The sequence below is a fragment of the Bubalus bubalis genome, chromosome 10 (genome assembly GCF_019923935.1).
Source record: "Bubalus bubalis isolate 160015118507 breed Murrah chromosome 10, NDDB_SH_1, whole genome shotgun sequence".
NCBI classification, from domain to species: Eukaryota; Metazoa; Chordata; class Mammalia; order Artiodactyla; family Bovidae; genus Bubalus; species Bubalus bubalis.
This window is the reverse complement of record NC_059166.1, coordinates 39,013,745-39,032,507: the sequence shown is the minus strand read 5'-3', so window position 1 is coordinate 39,032,507 and position 18,763 is coordinate 39,013,745. Positions and strand designations below refer to the sequence as shown.

At 42.5% G+C, this 18,763-nt stretch overlaps 1 protein-coding gene and 1 long non-coding RNA gene across 7 annotated transcripts in view; one reads left to right on the top strand and one right to left on the bottom strand.

The window, feature by feature from the left end:
* Positions 1 to 7,468, bottom strand: part of LOC102389969 — a 30,956-nt gene extending 23,488 nt beyond the window's left edge. For 2 of the 3 annotated variants that reach the window (XR_006639643.1, XR_006639642.1), the window contains exon 1: positions 7,346 to 7,468. This is a non-coding gene — a long non-coding RNA (uncharacterized LOC102389969). The remainder of the gene's footprint in view (positions 1 to 7,345) is intronic. The other variant, XR_006639641.1, reaches the window with a different exon arrangement.
* CEP162 (centrosomal protein 162) overlaps positions 6,965 to 18,763 on the top strand; it is a 93,080-nt gene continuing 81,281 nt past the window's right edge. Inside the window, exons 1-3 of one of the 4 annotated variants that reach the window (XM_025294570.3) lie at positions 6,965 to 7,326; positions 9,151 to 9,266; positions 18,012 to 18,123. In XM_025294570.3, the coding sequence (XP_025150355.3) occupies positions 9,210 to 9,266; positions 18,012 to 18,123 (169 nt within the window). In that variant the 5' untranslated portion in view covers positions 6,965 to 7,326; positions 9,151 to 9,209. Of the gene's footprint in view, positions 7,327 to 7,470; positions 7,612 to 9,150; positions 9,267 to 18,011; positions 18,124 to 18,763 lie in introns of those variants that run through there. The other 3 variants (XM_006054742.4, XM_025294569.3, XM_044924256.2) reach the window with 3 other exon arrangements.

Sequence of the window (18,763 nt, the reverse complement as noted above, 5' to 3'; positions counted from 1 at the left end):
AATCTCTAAGTGTATGTGTGTATTTTATAAAGCAGAGCAAACATTTTAATGGTGCAACAACTTACTACTGTGACAACTAGCTGTCAAATAGAAATGAAATAAAGTTTGGATAAGCTGAAACAATTATTTTAATTTTCAAAGCCATCACTCTTCCTAAATCTGTCTATACATGAATTAGGGTTAGGGTTAGGGTTAGGGATGATTGGGTTAGGGTTAGGGTTAGGTCAAGACAGCATGATTGCATATTAAGACCTGAATTATTTGGATTTATTTATTTATTACTTCAACTTAGTTAATATGATTACTGTCTCAACCTGAGTTACTCCTGAAAATGTACTTTATCTGGGAATATGACCCCAGAGGGCTTCCCTGGTGAGGCTAGTGATAAAGTACCAGCCTGCCAATGCAGGAGACTAAAAGACATGGGTTTAATCCCTGGGTTGGGCAGATTCCCTGAAGGGAGGTATGGCAACCCACTTTATTTTTTATTTATTTATTTTAATATAAATTTATTTTAATTGGAAGCTAATTACTTTACAATATTGTACTGGTTTTGCCATACATCAACATGAATCCACCACGGGTGTACACGTGTTCCCCATCCTGAACCCCTCTCCCACCTCCTTCCCCATACCATCCTTCTGGGTCATCCCAGTGCACCAGCCACGAGCATCGTGTATCATGCATCGAACCTGGACTGGTGATTCATTTCACATATGATAATATACATGTTTCAATGCCATTCTCCCAAATCATCCCACCCTCGCCCTCTCCCACAGAGTCCAAAAGACTGTTCCATACATCTGTGTCTCTTTTGCTGTCTTGCATACAGGGTTATTGTTACCATCTTTCTAAATTCCATATATATGCGTTAGTATAGTGTACTGGTGTTTTTCTTTCTGGCTTACTTCACTCTGTATAATAGGCTCCAGTTTCATCCACCTCATTAGAACTGATTCAAATGCATTCTTTTTAATGGCTGAGTAATATTCCATTGTGTATATGTACCACAGCTTTCTTATCCATTCGTCTGCTGATGGACATCTAGGTTGCTTCCATGTCCTGTCTATTATAAACAGTGCTGCGATGAACATTGGGGTACATATGTCTCTTTCAATTCTGGTGTCCTCGGTGTGTATGCCCAGCAGTGGGATTTCTGGGTCATATGGCAGTTCTATTTCGAGTTTTTAAAGGAATCTCCACACTGTTCTCCATAGTGGCTATACTAGTTTGCATTCCCACCAACAGTGTAAGAGGGTTCCCTTTTCTCCACACCCTCTCCAGCATTTATTGCTTGTAGGCTTTTGGATAGCAGCCATTCTGACTGGTGTGAAATGGTACCTCATTGTGGTTTTGATTTGCATTTCTGGGCAACCCACTTTAGTATTCTTGCCAGGAGAATCCCATGTACAGAGGACCCTGGCAGGCTACATGTCCCAGCAAAGAGTTGGGACACAACTGAAGCAACTTACATGCATGTACATGATCCAGAGCCCAGGAATAATGAATTAGGGAGTAAAAACAGGCAGAAAGGAAGAGTTGAAAAAAAGGATGCATTATCGAAATGACTATGGCCAACCTATGCTGGATTCCACAGGCCTTCTAAAAGACTGCAATGAAACCCATGAAATAAATAGAAGGGGGATTTCCTAGATGCCTTGTGGTTAGGACTCTGCCCTTCCACTGCTAGGGGCTGGGTTAGACCTCTTAAGGGAACTAATCCTGTATGCCTCGAGGCTCAGCTGGGGAAAAAAAATGATTTTCCAATGGGCTGTCATCTCTCATAGAGCTTCCCTGGTGGCTCAGATGGTAAAGAATCTGCCTGCAATGCAGGAGACCTGGGCTGGATCCCTGGGTCAGAAAGAACCCCTGGAGAAGGGAATGCAATCCACTGCAGTAGTCTTGCCTGGAGAATTCCATGGACAGAGAAGAGACTTTCAGGCTACAGCCCATGGGGTTGCAAAGGGTTTGACATGACTGAGCAACTAACACTTTCACACTTTCATCCCTCATAGGTTTAGTGGCCCTTAGACTGTGATTACCACATACCACTTGTATATTGCACATATGTGGTTGTTCAGTGGGCATTCCACACCCATACTTCTTGCCAGAAAATGTTTAGGAAAGGAAGCAAGAGGCTCACACCTTGGTCAGAGGTGAGGCACTTTCCAGTGGCACCTTCATGAAGCTGATCAAAGTCAATAAGAACTGGTTGTAGAAACAGTGAGTTCAGTGGAATGCAGGGCCAAGTGAATTTTAGGTGATATACAAAGTGGTCGCTGATGCACTAGGACCTTTGCAACACAGAAATTCACTTTTTCTCTCTATTAACTCCAAATCTGTTACCAAGTCTCCTGCCAGAGGCTAGCCAGCCACGATTTCTGCAAGAGGGTTTGTGGAACTAGCTACAGTCTCTGCTGCCACAGTTGGTCCTCAAAGCTTGATAGTCATTATCTCTCTTCTCTACCACTGATTCTACAATTCTCTCACCATGGCCAGTATCTCAGCTGATCTAAGTCTGTTTGCCTGGAGTAATCCAGACCTTCTTCCTCTAGGTTTGATTTGCTTTGCCTTCATCAGGGCTTCCCTGGGGGCTCAGATGGTAAAGAATCTGCCTGAAATGCAGGAGACCAGGTTTTGATCCCTGGGTGGGGAAGCCCTCTGGAGAAGGGAATGGCAATCCACTCCAGTATTCTTGCCTGAAGAATTCCATGTACAGAGAAGCCTGGCGGGCTACAGTCCATAGGGTCACAAAGAATAAGACACAACTGAGCAACTAACACTTTCACTTCACTTTCACTTTTCCTCAGGGCATAGTTGCTGTAAGTGCAATTCATCATGATCACCTGTCACAAAACATGAGGCGATGCATTAGTCAAGCTGTTGGATATTTCCCCCTGCCTCCATCATATAGCAGTGATTCAAACTCTTTGTGTTATTAAGGGTAGTTTACCCTTGCAAAGAGGCTTCCCAGGTGGCACTAGTGGTAAAGAATCTGCCTGCTAATGTAGGAGATGCAAGAGATGTGGGTTTGATCCCTGAATTAGGAAGATCCCCTGGAGAAGGAAATAGCAATCCGTTAGAGTATTCTTGCCTGGAGAATCCCGTGGACAGAGGAACCTGGCGGGCCACAGTCGATGAGGTCACAAAGAGTCGGACACAACTGAGTGACTGAGCACATAGTCTTACAAATGTACTAACATATTAATTCTCTTTTGTTTGATGATCCATGAGCAAGGAGCCAAATTACTCAAATGAGGAGCCCAGAGTGATCAGGTGATAATTTCTGTGGAACTCTTCTACTTTGAACTCTGGTGGCCCTGATAAATGGGCCTTTGTGGAAGTGTAGTGAGAATGCTTATAACCAATCTGATTACATTACACATACTTCAAGGGCACTCACCCTCCCTTTTAACCCTTGGTAACTAGATCTATTGAAATTAAATAAATCCAGAAATAGGGTGAAGGATCTGGATTTTCCATTGTGATAGCTGATGTTAGTATTCTGTTCATAAGATCTTTTTGTTACACACTCACACACACACACACACACATATATACACATATCAAGTAATCACTCAATCAGCAGTCCACTTAATCTCATCCCTCAACCACCATGATTTATTAGTTATCGGGACAGATTTCTGCAGGTCAAGGCAACCTCATTGGTATGGCAGAATTCTGCCCATTTCAGTAATTACAGCCATCTTGCCTTTGACAGTTTTGTATTGCTACTGCCACTGAGAAATCTCATAACCACACTGACACTGGGGAAACTAGTTCCATAGCAGCATCTCCTGTTAAAAACTCTGACCTGTGGAGGACAAAAATCACCAAGTCCTTTTACACCAATGAATTTTTTCTTGTCTTACTGAAGGGAATGTCCTATGAGCCCTCCTAAGGAGCAAAGTCAGGTGCTAGGCTCTAGATATCACAAAACTACTGTAACATTTGCATCTCTGTGAGCCTCCCGACATCTTCAATAATACTCTGCCAAAGCAATTTCAGCATCTCTACTTCATCTGCCTATTGGCCATCAGCACATTCAGGCTTCAGGGAAACATCCTAGCAGCAAATGACCAGCCCCAGGTGTTCTCACTTGCACGTTGAACTCCAAGGCTTGACTGAGTGTTCCCATGTCCATAACTCCTTATGCAGCCTTATTTTATCCTCCTTATCAGTTCAACACTCCAAAGACCCTCTCCTTCATGTGTTCCCCTGGTTCCTTTCTACTATGTATAATGTGGGACCCGCACTTTCTGAAAACCATTTTCTCCCAGAGCAAGGATTATATTTCCACGCTCAGATTCTGAGGCTTGATCTGAGTCACTGGCACAGAGATGGTGAATGGTGGCAGGGCTGGATCCTGAAGAGGACAAGTGTCATGTTCTGAGTTGCCTTTCTCACATGAGGGCCCTAACTCAAGATAGCCAATGAGACTGCGCCTTCATTCTCTGTTGCACTTAGGCTGAAGAAAATGATGATCTCCTCAAATGCCCATAGAGGTCCTTGCCATTTATGATGTGCTTTGAATTGATTTTGGCTGACCTGAAGCAGTTATTTTCTTTATTTCAAAGAATTCAAAGAAATCAATAAAAATCCAGCCATCCTTATAATTCCCACCTTTTCCACCTGTACCTCTGCCCAACCAACCTCATATGAGAAACGCAGATCTGTGTTTCAATGGTTGTCACCAACCCATTTCCCATTAGCAGTGGAATCTTCATTGCCATCTGACTGCTGAGTTACCCAGCTCCTAAATACCATTCTAATGATCCCCTCTCCAGGGTTAATCGTGATCTATTCATCTTTCCTTGGAGAAGACAATGGCACCCCACTTCAGTACTCTTGCCTGGAAAATCCCATGGACGGAGGAGCCTGGTAGGCTGCAGTCCATGGGGTCGCTAAGAGTCAGACGCGACTGAGCAACTTCACTTTGACTTTTCACTTTCATGCATTGGAGGAGGAAATGGCAACCCAGTGCAGTGTTCTTGCCTGGAGAATCCCAGGAATGGGGGAGCCTGGTGGGCTGCCATCTATGGGGTCGCACAGAGTAGGACACGACTGAAGCGACTTAGCAGCAGCAGCAGCATCCATCTTTCCTAATGTTTGCCTGAAAGCAGAACATGAGACACAGCTTTGCCCAAGAATCATCTATTAATATTCAGAAATGGGTAACAGTAGCCATGAACAAAGAGTGACACAGGATGGAATGCCAATACAGGAATGTGCTAACAAGTTGGTCTCTGTGGTGAACAACTGGCTCTGGATCACAGAGGACACTCTGGTTAGTCTTATGAAATGAGTATCAGTTCTGTCCAGGGTCAATAAGGAAAATCATTTGTTCATCAGCTCCAACCCCCTTGGATCAAGCTTGGTTCTACAGAGGTTAATTTCTGCATACTTCCAAGCTTCAAGTAGTTGAGTGCTGAGTGGGCTCCCTCAAGAGTCAGAGGAGCCCCATGGATCAGAAAGCCAGAGACCCACACTGCAGGCTCCAGGCAGGCACACAGATGAGTTACACCTGTGTGTAGCTAGTAACAGCCTGACTGGAAGTGGTCCCAACAGCTGCAGCTAGAGTTAAAAAATGAGGCCAAGAAGATCTGAGGCTAATAGGTATCTGTGAAAGACTGTGAAGGAGGCCTAATTTGCAAAATGCTTCCTAATAAGGATGGGTGAGAAAGGTTCCTAGAAGAAATGAAGGCTAAATTGAAACTTAAACCTCTAAAGGATGAGTAGAGGGCAGCAAGAATTGATAAAGAGGAAACAGGTCATTTTCACAGAGAAAGTAGCTTTCTCCATCTCCCAAGGGTTGAGGGAGCTTCTAATGTCTTCTAACGACACCCTACTTCTCCTACAATAGCTGTGCTTGTACAGGACTGCAACTGTCCAGTCACTTGTCTATCTGCTCCACTAGATCAAAGACTCCACCAGGGCAGGGATTATGACTGTCTTCACTGACTCAGCACTTGTTAGAAACAAAAATATAGACTTAATTGAATTGTCTTTTAGACTGTAAAGAGGTGAAGTAACCCATGTGCCACTCCTAGCAACTTCAGTTCAGTTCAGTCGCTCAGTCATGTCCGACTCTTTGTGACCTTATGAATCGCAGCACGCCAGGCCTCCCTGTCCATCACCAACTCCCGGAGTTCACTCAGTCTCACGTCCATCGAGTCAGTGATGCCATCCAGCCATCTCATCCTCTGTCAACCCCTTCTCCTCCTGCCCCCAATCCCTCCCAGCATCAGAGTCTTTTCCAATGAGTCAACTCTTCGCATGAGGTGGCCAAAGTACTGAAGTTTCAGCTTTAGCAACTTAAGTGCTCAATAAAACAACAGCTTCTTAAAATCTCTATCATAATATTATTCAAATCTTTATCATAGGGCACAGTTCCTGGCATGCACACATTTGTATTACAATAAACAACTGCTGAAAGAAAAGTTCAGGCAGGACACGATGAGGTCTTATGTCTGCCAGCATCAATGCTTTCGATTGATGCTGAATTTTCTTTTTATCCTAAATACTGTCCTCTGAAACTCCAACGTGCTTTGTTTTTATTTTTTTTAGAGGGAGAAACAGAAAAACTAAAGTAAAATTCAAGAAAATAATTGTAAGATGCCGCAACAGAACAGGGGCAAAGGAATAGTGGGAAACCACAGAGATGTTCTGATATACTTTCTAATAGATAGGGCTTGGGATGTGTCTGTGTATTTTTCATTTCTTGTCCACTAGATGGTGGAACAGAGTCCCTGTCCTGAAAACAGAGCTCTTTGCTGAAAACAGTTTCATTCACAACGCGCACGCAGGGCGTTGCACATGAAGGAAATCACTCAATATTTTTCAAGGTTGCCTCTTGGAAAGCAGAAGGCTGAAATAACTCGGGAAGAGAAGGTTTGGAAGAGATAAGAAGCGGTGAGAAACGCTGAAATTCTAGGACCAGGGGAGCTAAACTACATTTCCCAGGAAGCCACGGGCGTACCCGCCCCACGCCTCACTCCTGTTCCCGCGCTCACGACCCTGTCGTACATCCACCACCCCAAGGAGCACAGGGAGGGCCGCAGAGTCTCCAATGGTGCAGCAGCGGCGGCGGCTCCCACCCGCCAGACCGTCCTGCTAAGCCACGACCACTCTAACTTGCGCTCGCGGAGGCGAGAAGATGCAAACTGCAGTCCCTCCGCGCCCGGAAGCCACGTGACCAGCTTGCATCATGTGACTCCGGAGGCTGGCGGCGACGTCCGTTACCCTAGCAACTGGCTGCCCCCCACCCCCCTCACTCCACCCCCATCCCTTGGACCTTCTGGGAAAGCGCGGAATTCGGAAGCAAAGGTAGGTGAGGCTTGGATACCTGTTTCCCGGTCGGTTCAGCAGAGTCCAGACTGTGCTCAGACCTGCTTCTTGGGGCCTTGAGTTTCGGGTCACTTCCCACTTCCGCCCCGATTCCACTGCGAGCGCCTTTGTCTTCTCGCGGGCGCCAGACTCGCGTTTCCTGGGGCCGGGTGCTCGCTGGGCGGGATCCGCCTTTAACCTGGAATTTGGGGCCAAGATGTTAACCGCCGCCACCCTGAACAGAACCGAAATGCAGAAGAGAGGGGAGGAGGTGTTACAGCGCAGGTTGGCCAAAGTGTTGTCCAAGTCTCCACACCTCCCGCCTCTACGAAAGGAAGCTGGGGTCGGAGCTGCTTCAAGGAGTTACAGTCCATAAGTTGGCGCAGACCCTCAGTTGGATTCATGAGGGGTGACTGGAGAGAGTTTAGCGTTGCGCGTCACCATTGCATAGTTTTTGTTGACCTTCCCTCCCTCCAAAAGATGCTTAATTTGTTCTAATTTGTATACTCCACTTTGTTTTAGGTAGATTCTGAGTCTTAATAACTCAATCCAGAAATTTGTATCTGGAAGCGTCTCCACTATCAGAAACAGTGTATTTTGCAAAACTTTTAAATATCGGTTGATAATTAGCTGAATGATAAAACTGCACGAACTCTGCCTTTTCCTTTGCAGAAGGGAAACAGTCTTTTGAATATGCTAGTTTTTAAAAGTTTACTTGAGAAGCCCTGGTTTAAGAGATGTTAATACACACACACACAGATATGCATAGATTTAGCAAATATTGTGAAGACCACTTTCTAATAATTGGATATTAAGAATGAAAATGCAATTCTGAACTCAAGTATAATGCACACTGTAAAAGCTGTTGTTAAATCAATTTTATTAATGAATTAGGAATCTCTCATTCAGTTTACTGGTCAGTGATTGAACGTATATGCTAAATCATAAGAGAAATGCCTGCCTTGGAGTGGGATCACTGGATCATTTGGTAGTTGTAGGGAAAGAGCAAACTAGCCGAAATGGTGGTGATCAGGCTCTCACCCCAGGGCCTCTCTCTCTCACCCCACATTTGGTAAATACATGGTTATGTAAGAGCTGAGATCACTTATAGCAGTGGGCATGCACATAACCTATAGAAGCCCCACCTGAAAAGCCCTTGCTTGCCTCTGCATTATGGCCGGGTTATGGCTATGTCTCCTGGGTCAACCAGGGCAGAATACACTGCGTCTGCTGTGCCAATCAGGAGAGACTAAATATGTCTGCAGTTCCTAGGGTTCCTTGAGTTTTCTTCCAGCTTACAGCTGGCGACTTGCCTACCCTGGGTGCGAACAAAACAGTGAGATGTAGCAAGACAGTAGTTATATTTTTGGTTTTTTATAAGGTACCTGCATACTGTTCTCCGTAGTGGCCACACCAATTTACATTACCATCAATAGTGTAGGAGGGTTCCCTTTTCTCCACCCTCTCTAGCATTTTGTGTTTGTAGACTTTTTGATGATGGCCTTTATGACTAGTGTGAGGTGATAGTTCATTATAGTTTTGATTTGCATTTCTCTAATAATTAGCGATATTGAGTGTCTTTTCATGGGCTTTTTGGCCATTTGTATGTCTTTGGAGAAATGCCTATTTAGGTCTTCTGCCCATCTTTTTTTTTTTTTTTTTTTTTAATGTTGAACTGTAACTGAACCCCTGAAACTAACATAACGTTGTAAATTAACTACATTTAAATATAAATTTTAAAAAATGTCTTAAGTTCAAGTCTGCCTGTTTTTTTGATGTGATGTAGATTTCCTTAAAGGATGTTTATTATCTCTTGCCATTTAGTGTTTCCGATGTTGTAAAGACTTCAGAATGTTTACTTTGGAAAGTGAAAAGTATTGATAATGGCCCACTATTCCAAAGAAGAGCTGGATGAAGAGTTTGAACAGTTCATGAAAGAAGTAAGTTTATATTTTTAGAAGCTATATTGTAAATTGTCTCACCAGAAACTCATTTCTTCAATTCTCCATTTCACCTGTAAGATACAGCCAGTCAGTCATCAGGCTCTGTCACCTGTCTCCAGAGTATATCTATCATCCCTCTAGTTCTCTCCCTTTTCACTGCAGCCATCCTAATCCAGGGCACCATTATCTCATTAGGCTACTGCAACAGCTTCTACTTCCTGTCCCAGTGGTCCTTCACCACACTGCAGCCAGCATGGTCTGTGACATAAATCAGACTCTGTTCGTCCACTGTAAACACTCTATTCCTTCCCATCACGTAGAGAATAAAATCCAGACTGCTTCCTGGCGCTTAGTGCCTTTGGGTATGTCCACCTCACTGACTTTATACCATTCCTTCCCATTTTCCAGTGATGCCTTTTTTCTCCTCCAGATATGCCAACTCAATTTATGTTAGGAGCTTTGTACTACTAGGTTCACTCTGCCAATACTAGGAGCTTCCCTGGTGACTCAGACAGTAAAGAGTTTGCCTGCCATGCAGGAGACGCAGATTCAGTCCCTGGGTGGGGAAGATCCCCTAGAGAAGGGAACGGCAACCCACTCCAGTATTCTTGCCTGGAGAATCCCATGGACAGAGTATCCTGGCGTGCTGTATATTCCATGGGGTCACAAGGAGTCGTACATGACTGTTCACTTTCCATGCCAATAATGCTGTCTTTTCCTCCGTTCTTTACCTGGGTGGTGAAGATCTCTTCTTAAAAATCCTACCTGAGAGAGGTTTTTTCCCTATTGACCCAGTTAAAGAAAATGTAGCCATCAGGTTCCTTCTTAGTATACCATGTACTTAATTATCCATGTTGCGCTTACAACCATTCATTATTTTACTTCTTTAGCTCTGTTTTCTGCCTCCCATAAGAATGAATGGTCTATGACATAAGGCTGTGTTTTTTTATTTGAAGTATAGTTGATGTACAACATTATATTAGTTCAGATAGTGATTCTGTTTTCATAGATTATATTCCATTTAGAGGTACTGGCTATATTCCCTGTGCTGTATGATATATCCTTGTAGTTTATTTGTTTTAAACACAGTAGTTTGTACCTTTTAATCCCTACCCCTGCCACTATTTTGCCCCTCCTCCTTTCTCTCTTTCCACTGGTAACACTAGTTTGTTCTCTATATCTGAGCGTCTGTTTTCTGCTTTGTTACATTCATTCATTTTACTTTTTTTAGATTCCACATGGAAGTGATAACATACAGTACTTGTTAACCCTGACTTATTCCACCAAATATAATACCCTCCAGGTCCACCCATGTTGTTTCAAATGACGAAATTTTATTCTTTTTATGGTTGAGTAATATTCCACCTTCAATTCGGCTCAGTCATGTCCGACTCTTTGCAACCCCATCAACCGCAGCACACCAGGCCTTCCTGTCCATCACCAATTCCTAGAGTCCACCCATACCCATGTCTATTGAATCGGTGATGCCATCCAACCATCTCATCTTCTGTCATCCCCTTTTCCTCCTGCCCTCAATCTTTCCCAGCATCAGGGTCTTTTCAAATGAGTCAGCTCCTCCCATTGGGTAGACAAGTATTGGAGCTTCAGCTTTAGCATTAGTCTTTCCAGTGAACACCCAGGACTGATCTCCTTTAGGATGGACATATATACATGTATACCACACCTTCTTTATCCGTTCATCTGTTAATGAATACTTAGGTTGCTTCCATATCTTTGGTAGTGTAAATAATGCTGCTGTGAAAAATTGGGATACGTTTATCTTTCGAATGAGTGTTTTTGTTGCAGGAGTATATCCAGGAGGGGAATCATTATATCATATGATACTAATGTTTTTAGTCTTTTGAGGAACCTCCATACTGTTTCCATGGTGACTGCACCAATGTACATTCCCACTAACAGTGTACATGGATTCTCCTTGCTCTACATCCTCACCAGCATTTGCTATTTGTAGCTATTCTGATAGGCTTCACAGGTGGCTCAGTGGTAAAGAATCCACCTGCCAATGCAGGAGACCTGGATTTGATTCCTGAGTCAGGAAGATCCCCTGAAGGAGGAAATGGCAGCCCACTCCAGTATTCTTGCCTGGAGAATCCCTTGGACAGAGGAGCCTGACAGGCTACAAAGGTTGCAGAGTCAGACACAACTGAGCATGCACAGAGCCATTCTGACAGGTGTGAGGTGGTATCTCTTTGGAGTTTTGGTTTCATTTCCCTGATTAGTAACATTGAGCATCTTTTCATGTGCCTGTTAGCCATGTGTATATCTTGTGCCCATTTTTTAATCAGATCGCGGTTGGGGGGGCGAGGTTGCTCTATTTTTGATACTGAGTTACATGAGCCATTGATGTATTTTGAATATTTACCCCTTATTGAACATATGATATGTGGCTGTTTTTTCCCATTCTGTAGGTTCTTTTCATTTTGTCAATGGTTTCCTTTACTGTGCAAAAGCTTTCAAGTTTGATTAGGTCCCATTTGTTTATTTTTGCTTCTGTTTCCTTTGCCTTAGGAGATAGACCCCAAAAAATAACAGCTATGATTTATAACAAAGTGTTCTGTTTATGTTTTCTTCTAGGAGCTTTATGGTTTCAGGTTTTACGCTAGGTCTTTAATCTATTTTGAGTTTTTTTGTATATGATGTGAGAACTATTGTTTTACATGGAGCTATTCAGTTTTTCCAGCACCACTTACTTCAGTAAGAGACTTTTTTCCATTGTATATTCTTGTTTCCTTTGTTGTAGATTTATTGACCATAAATGCATAGGTTTATTTCTGGGCTCTCTATTCTGTTCTATCGATGGATGTGTCATTTTTGTGCCAATACCACAGTGTTGTGATTACTGGAGCTTTCTAGTATAGTCTGAGGTCAGAGAGATTAATACCTCCAGCTTCATGCTTTTTTGTCAAGATTGCTTTGGCTATTCAGGGTCTTTAATTGTTCCATATAAATTTTAGGGTTATTCTAGTTCTGTGAAAAATGTCATGCATATTTTGATAGGTATACATTAAGTCTGTAGCTTGCTTTGGGTGGTATGTACATTTAATAATAATCTTCCAGTTCACGAACATGAGATATCTTGCTATTTCATTGTATCACAGTCAGTTTCCTTTATCAGTATTTTATAGTTTTCAGACTGTATAGCTTTCATGGGCTTCCCAGGTGGCTTAGCAGTAAAGAACCCACCTCTAATGTAAGAGACAGGGGTTTGATCCCTGGGTCAGGAAGATGCCCTGGAGAAGAAAATGGCAACCTACTCCAGTATTCTTGCCTGGGAAATCCCGTGGACAGAGGAGCCTGGCAGGCTACAGTCCATGGAATGGAGTCAGACACGACTTAGCGACTAAACAACCACCACATCTTTCACCTTCTTAGTTAAGTTTATTCCTATGTATTTTTTTCTTTTTGATGTGATTTTTAACACACACAGAGACTATTTTTGTCCATTTATATCTGATAACATTTGCTTTATATATTTGTTGTAGTTTAGTCGCTATGTCATGTATGACTCTTTTGCTACCCCATGGACTGTAATGCACCAGGCTCCTCTGTCCATGGGATTTCCCAGGCAAGAATACTGGAGTGGGTTACTATTTCCTTCTCCAGGGGATCTTCCTGACCCAGGGATCAAATCCAGGTCTCTTGCATTGCAGGTGATTCTACTACTACTGAGCCACTATGTTAGGTACATATATTTTAATGAACGTTGTGTCCTCTTCTTGTGTTGATCCCTTTATCATTATATAATGCCCTGGGTCTTTGTTATAGACTTTGATATAAAGTCTATTTTGTCTGCTATGCGTATTGCTACCCTTGCTTTCTCGTTGTTTCCATTTATGTGAAATAACTTCTTGCAACCTCTCACTTTGTTTTTGTGTGTCTTTATCTCTGAAGTGAGTCTCTTGTAAGCAACCTGTAGATGGCCTTTTTTGGTTGATGTTGTTCAATCAGCCACCCTATGTCTTTTGGAGCATTTAGTCCATTGACATTTCAAGCAATAGGTTTGTTCTCACTGCCATTCTATTGCTTATTTTTGGGTTTTGTACTACTTCTCTGTTCTTTTCTCCCTTTTGTTTCTTCCCTGTGGTTTGATGATTTTCTTTAGTGATATGCTTGTGTTCCTTTCTCTGTAGTGTTTGTGTATTCATTGTAAGTTCAAACAATTCTAAAAGATCTGTATTTTTTCCTCTCCTCTCCAGTATTTTGTGTTTTTGTGTTTTGTGTCATATTTTACATCTTTATTTTTATCCCTTACCTTTTTATTGTAGTTACAGTTGATGATACAATTTTTCTTTTCAATCTTTGCGATAATTTATTTAAGTGGTTGGTTCACAGCCTTTACTATATATGTGTCTTAATTAGTGAGATTTTCCCTTTCCTATATGTGCTTGCTTCTTACAGCATTTTCTTTTCCACTGAGAGAAGACTCTTCAGCGTTTCTTTTAGGATCAGTTTAGTATTGATGAACTCTTCTAGTCTTTGCTTGTCTGAGAAGTTCTTCATCTGTCCTTCAGTTCCAAATGATAATCCTGCTGGGTAGAGTATCCTAGGTTTTGGTTTTTTCCTTTTTAGCATTTTAAATATGTTATGTCTTTCTCTTCTGGCTTCCAGAGTTTCTGCAGAAAAATCATCTGATAGCTTGGTGGGCGGAGAAGGGGTGGTTTGCTTGTATGTGGCCCTTTGTTTTTCTGTTGTTGCCTTTTAGGATAATCTCTTCTGCTTTTAACATTTTAATAACTCTTCAGTTATGATATGTCTTGGTGTGGGTCTATCTGGATTCATTTTGTTCAGGACTCTCCATGCCTCCTATACCTGGATATTTGTTTACTTCTTCAGGTTCTTCTAGAGGCCTCCCTGTTGGCTCAGATGGTAAAGCATCTGCTTGCAATGTGGGAGACCTGGGTTCGATCCCTGGGTTGGGAAGATCCCCTGGAGAAGGAAATGGCAACCCACTCCAGTACTCTTGCCTGAAAAATAACATGGGTGGAGGAGCCTGGTAGGCTACAGTACACGGGGTCACAAAGAGTCAGACATGACTGAGCGACTTCTCTCTCTCTCTCTCTCTCTCTCTCTCTCTCAGGTTCAGGAAGTTTTCAGCCATAATTTCATCAAATAGATTTTCAACTCCTTTCTCTCTGACTTCTCCACCTGGGACCCCTATAATATGAATATTGGTATACTTAATGATGTCTCAGAGGTCCCTTAAATTGTTTTCATTTTTTAAATTTGTTTTTCTTTTCCCTGTTTGATTATTCTGTCCTCTAAATTCTGCTGTTAATTCATTCTAGTGTGTTTTTCATTATAGTTCTAGTCTTCAGATCTAATTGGTTCTTTTATATTTTCTAGTTTCTCGTCAAAATTCTCACTGTGTTCATCTATTCATTTTTCTAATTTAATCTTATTACTAATGCTTTGAACTCTTATCTGGTAAATTGTTTATCTCTGTTTTAGTTTTAGTTTTTGTTCATTTGTTTGAAGCAAATTCCTCTGTCTTCTCATTTTGTTTAACTTTCTCCATCTCTATGAAATTAGGTGAAACAGTTACCTATCCCCATCTTGAAGGGGTGTCCCTTTGTAGGAGCGTCCCTATACAGTCTGTGTGCCCTGTGGCTTTGATGGGAGAGCTGGATCTGACATAAACAGGAGTCATGTCTTTCTCCAGGGTGTGCTGATGGCTATCGTTTTGGTAGGCAATGGGACTAGAGATGAAGGTGCTTAGGCCAGAGCCAGGTGTCAGCTGGGGCTGCTTCTCTGCTCAGTGACAAACACCACCCTATGAGGGTGGGAGTGGGTCCCAAGTTGCTGGAGCAGAAGCCCTGCAGGCTGGGTCCCAGCTGGTTCTGTGCCCTGTGCGTACACTTCCCTCTCCTAGCATTGTCATCTTTCCCTAGAGAGGAGCAGAGCTGGAGCAAGCAGGGCTGGAGTAGGGGTTTGGTTTGTTCCAGGGTGGTTACAGGACGGCAGCCAGAGTTCCATGCAGTTTCGTCTGCTTCCTCCACCTTGTTTTGGGAGTAAGCAAGTGTGTGCACACACCTCACAAGCAGAGTTTGGGTTTCTTACAGCCCTGTTGTCACTGGCTTTCTAACCAGCTAAGGGGACTCATGTCCCCAGTGTCAGACCCCAGGGCTGGTGCCCCAAATATGTAATTCTAGACACTTACTCCCCAGGGTGGGTCTCTGAGCCTTTTAATCCCCTTCCTTTTCTGTATCCCTTCCCTGGAGAACAGGCCCTGACCTGATCTCTTTTCTTCTCTTCCTACCCACATTCATGTGGATCTTTCTTATAGCTTGTGCCACTTAACATTTTCAAGGTTCATCCATGTTGTCATATCTATTAGTACCTCATTCCTCTTCTGTAGCTGAATAATATTGTGTTGTATGGACTTGCCACATTTTGTTTACTGACATTAATTGATGGACATTTGCATTCTTTATGCTTTTCGGCAATTATCAATAATGCTGCTCTGATACTTGTATGTAATTTTTGTGGGGATATGTTTTCATTTCTCTTGTGTATATACCAGAGGGTGGGAAATGCTGGGTCATGTGGTTTAACCTCAACATTTAACCTTTTGAGGAACTGCCAGACTGTTTTCTAGGTGCTGCACCATTTTACTCTCTCATCAGAAGTACATTAGTAGTTTTAGGCTTCCAGTTTCTCCATATCCTCAGCAGCACTGTTGTTAACTGGGGAACCAGCTTTTGTGTTTTGATTTTTATGATCGTAGCCAGAAAGCAATGTGGAGGATTGTCGAAAGTGAGAATACCTTCTGTGCATTAGACAGTGCCTGCCCGGGCATTCTCCATTTCTTTCATGATCTTTGCCACAACCCTGCAAGGTCGGTGTTACCTTGCCTGTTTTCTAGATGTATAAACAAAACTAACTTGTTTCGAAGTTAAAATTTGAACTCAGATCTCTCTGGCTCCAAGAACTTGCAGTCCTTCTTTCATGCCCTTACATAGCCCTGAGTTTAGAAGGAAAAGACTGAATCTGAGGCAGGTTATCAGAGTTGGGTAAGCAGGGAGAGACAGAAAGGAGAGAGACATGGGACATTTCAGGGTGACAGTGAAGTTTAAGGCTGATTGGAAAGTGATCCTGTGAAAATTCAGATGGAGTAAAGAGTAATCTTTCTTTCCTTCTCCCCCTCTTCCTCTCTGGTGGTCAGGAAAGACAGTGAGTTCTTTTTGAACATTTTTAAATGGTGTTCTTACAAGTCATTGAAGTAGAGTTGTTTGCTTGGCGGGTGGAAATGTGTGTGTAATCATCTAAAAAATTTAAAAAGTCATTCCATTGCCCTAGTTGGGGGACCATACAAGTGTCTTTGAAAGTGGACAGGTTTCAGTCAGGGAAACCCAGTTTTGAACCCCAGCTCTGTTATCACTTGTTGACAGTAGCAACCTGGGCAAGTTGCTTAACTTCTCTGAGTTTACTTCCCCATCAGTAAATCTCTGCTGGATTGTTTGAAGAGTGAGATAACCTGGGTATAGATCCTGACATAGAGCAGGCAAGTCATTAATAAATGTTAGTTTCTTCTCCAGAAGAAGTGTGTTAAAGTGAGGGTAAAAAGGACTAAGAGCAGAGTTCTGGGTAAGTTTCGTATTAACAAAAGAGCAGAAGAGCCAAGAGCTAGTAGATTTTGTAGGAAAGGTCACAGAGATGAGGTGTATCCTGGAGGAGGTGGTACTGTGACCTTGAAGAGAGTTTCAGGAAGTGAGAGTTGGTCACTGTGTCAAATCCTGTGGTCTGTCAGGGAGACCGCTGATGGTGGTTCTTTATTTGTGGATTTTGGAGGCCTTTGGTGACTGAGGAGAGTTACTTTGGATGGGTGCTAGATTTTCAGGAGTTTAGCAATGACCTTGAGAAGTTAGAATGTATACAAAATAAAAGTGATGGGTAGAGTGAAAGGGAGATATAGGACTAAGGACCCCTGCCTCTCTCTCGTTTGTTTTTGTTTGCTTTTTAATTTGTTGTTTAGTCTGACTCTTGTGATCCCATGTACTGTAGCCTGCCAGGCTCCTCTGTCCAAGGAATTTTCCAGGCTTGAATACTGAAGTGGGTTGCCATTTCCTTCTTCAGGGGATCTTCCCAACCCAGGGATCAAACCCACGTCTCTTCCATTGGCAGGGGCATTCTTCACCGCTGAACCACCTGAGAAGCCCTTTTCTAATTAGAGGGGACTTGAATGTTCATTCTTTTATCCTACAATTATGGCAGGTGCTGTGCTTGGCCCTGGGGATGCAGCAATGAGCAGGTTTAATAACCTGAGGGAAGGAGGGGTGGGAGATTGAGGAGGGAGTGAGACAGAGATGCAGTAGGATTACCTGGTAAGAACCTGGTGAGGAGGGAAGTGGGCCCCTCTGCAGGTTCTCCTTGGAGTGGAGAAAAGAATTTCTCTTCTGAGAGAGGAAATCAGTGTCTTAACAGGTGAGTCGAGTGGTAGAGTGAAGGGAGTGAGAAGAAGGGTGGTTTTGACTGTAGGGTCTTTATTTTCTCAGTCAGAGAGAGATACTGGCTGAGAGTAAGGGAGGTAGATTGGATTTAGAGTAGGAGTTTATAATTGTAGTAAGATTTGGACCTAAAGGGTAGAAAAGGAGAAATAAATTTTTTTCATTAAAGTTTATTAATCATCGTGACAAGCACTAATTGTCAAGATCTAAGAGAAACATTTTCAGTGATAATCTGGGATTCTTGAATATAAAATTCAGTAGCCTATATCTGATTTAGCTTTCAGATGATTCTTTTGAAAATTCAAATAAAACACCTAGACAACCTAAAGAAGTGAAGAAGAAAGATACAGTGCCATGGTGGATGACTGAAGATGAATTTGAAAGTGGTGGTAAATACTGCGAATTTTAAATTATTTGACCACAAGGGGGCAGACAAGACTTTTGATTCTGTATTTTCTTACTGTGCTGTTTAGGTTGGCCAAAACGTTCCTTTGGTTTTTTAAGTAAAACTAAAAGACACATTTTTCATTTTCATCAAGAACTTTATTGAGCAACATATTCACCATTTTGTTCCACTACCTTCTTCCATTTTTCATAAAACTTTGTCATTCCATCTTCCCCAAGCTATCTTTTCGAGCAAAGAATTGTTCCAGGTGCCTTTTACAGTCTTCCAGGGAATTGAAATTTTTTCCATTAAGAGAATTTTGTAAAGACCAAAGTAAACGGGCATCCAAAAGTACAGTGTCTGGTAAATACAGCGGATGAATCAAAACTTTCCAGCTAAGCTATAATAATTTTTGCCTGGTCATTGAAGAAACTTGTGTTGTCTTGATGGAAGATCATATAGTTTATATTGACTAATCCTGGACGCTTTTCGTCAAGTGCTACCTTTAGTTAGTCTAACTGGGATCAGTACTTGTTGGAATTAATTGTTTTTCCAGAAGGAGCTCATAATAGAAGGCTTCCTTCCATCCTTACCATATATACATCCCCTTCTTTGGATGAAGACCAGTCTTGTGTGGTTGGTGG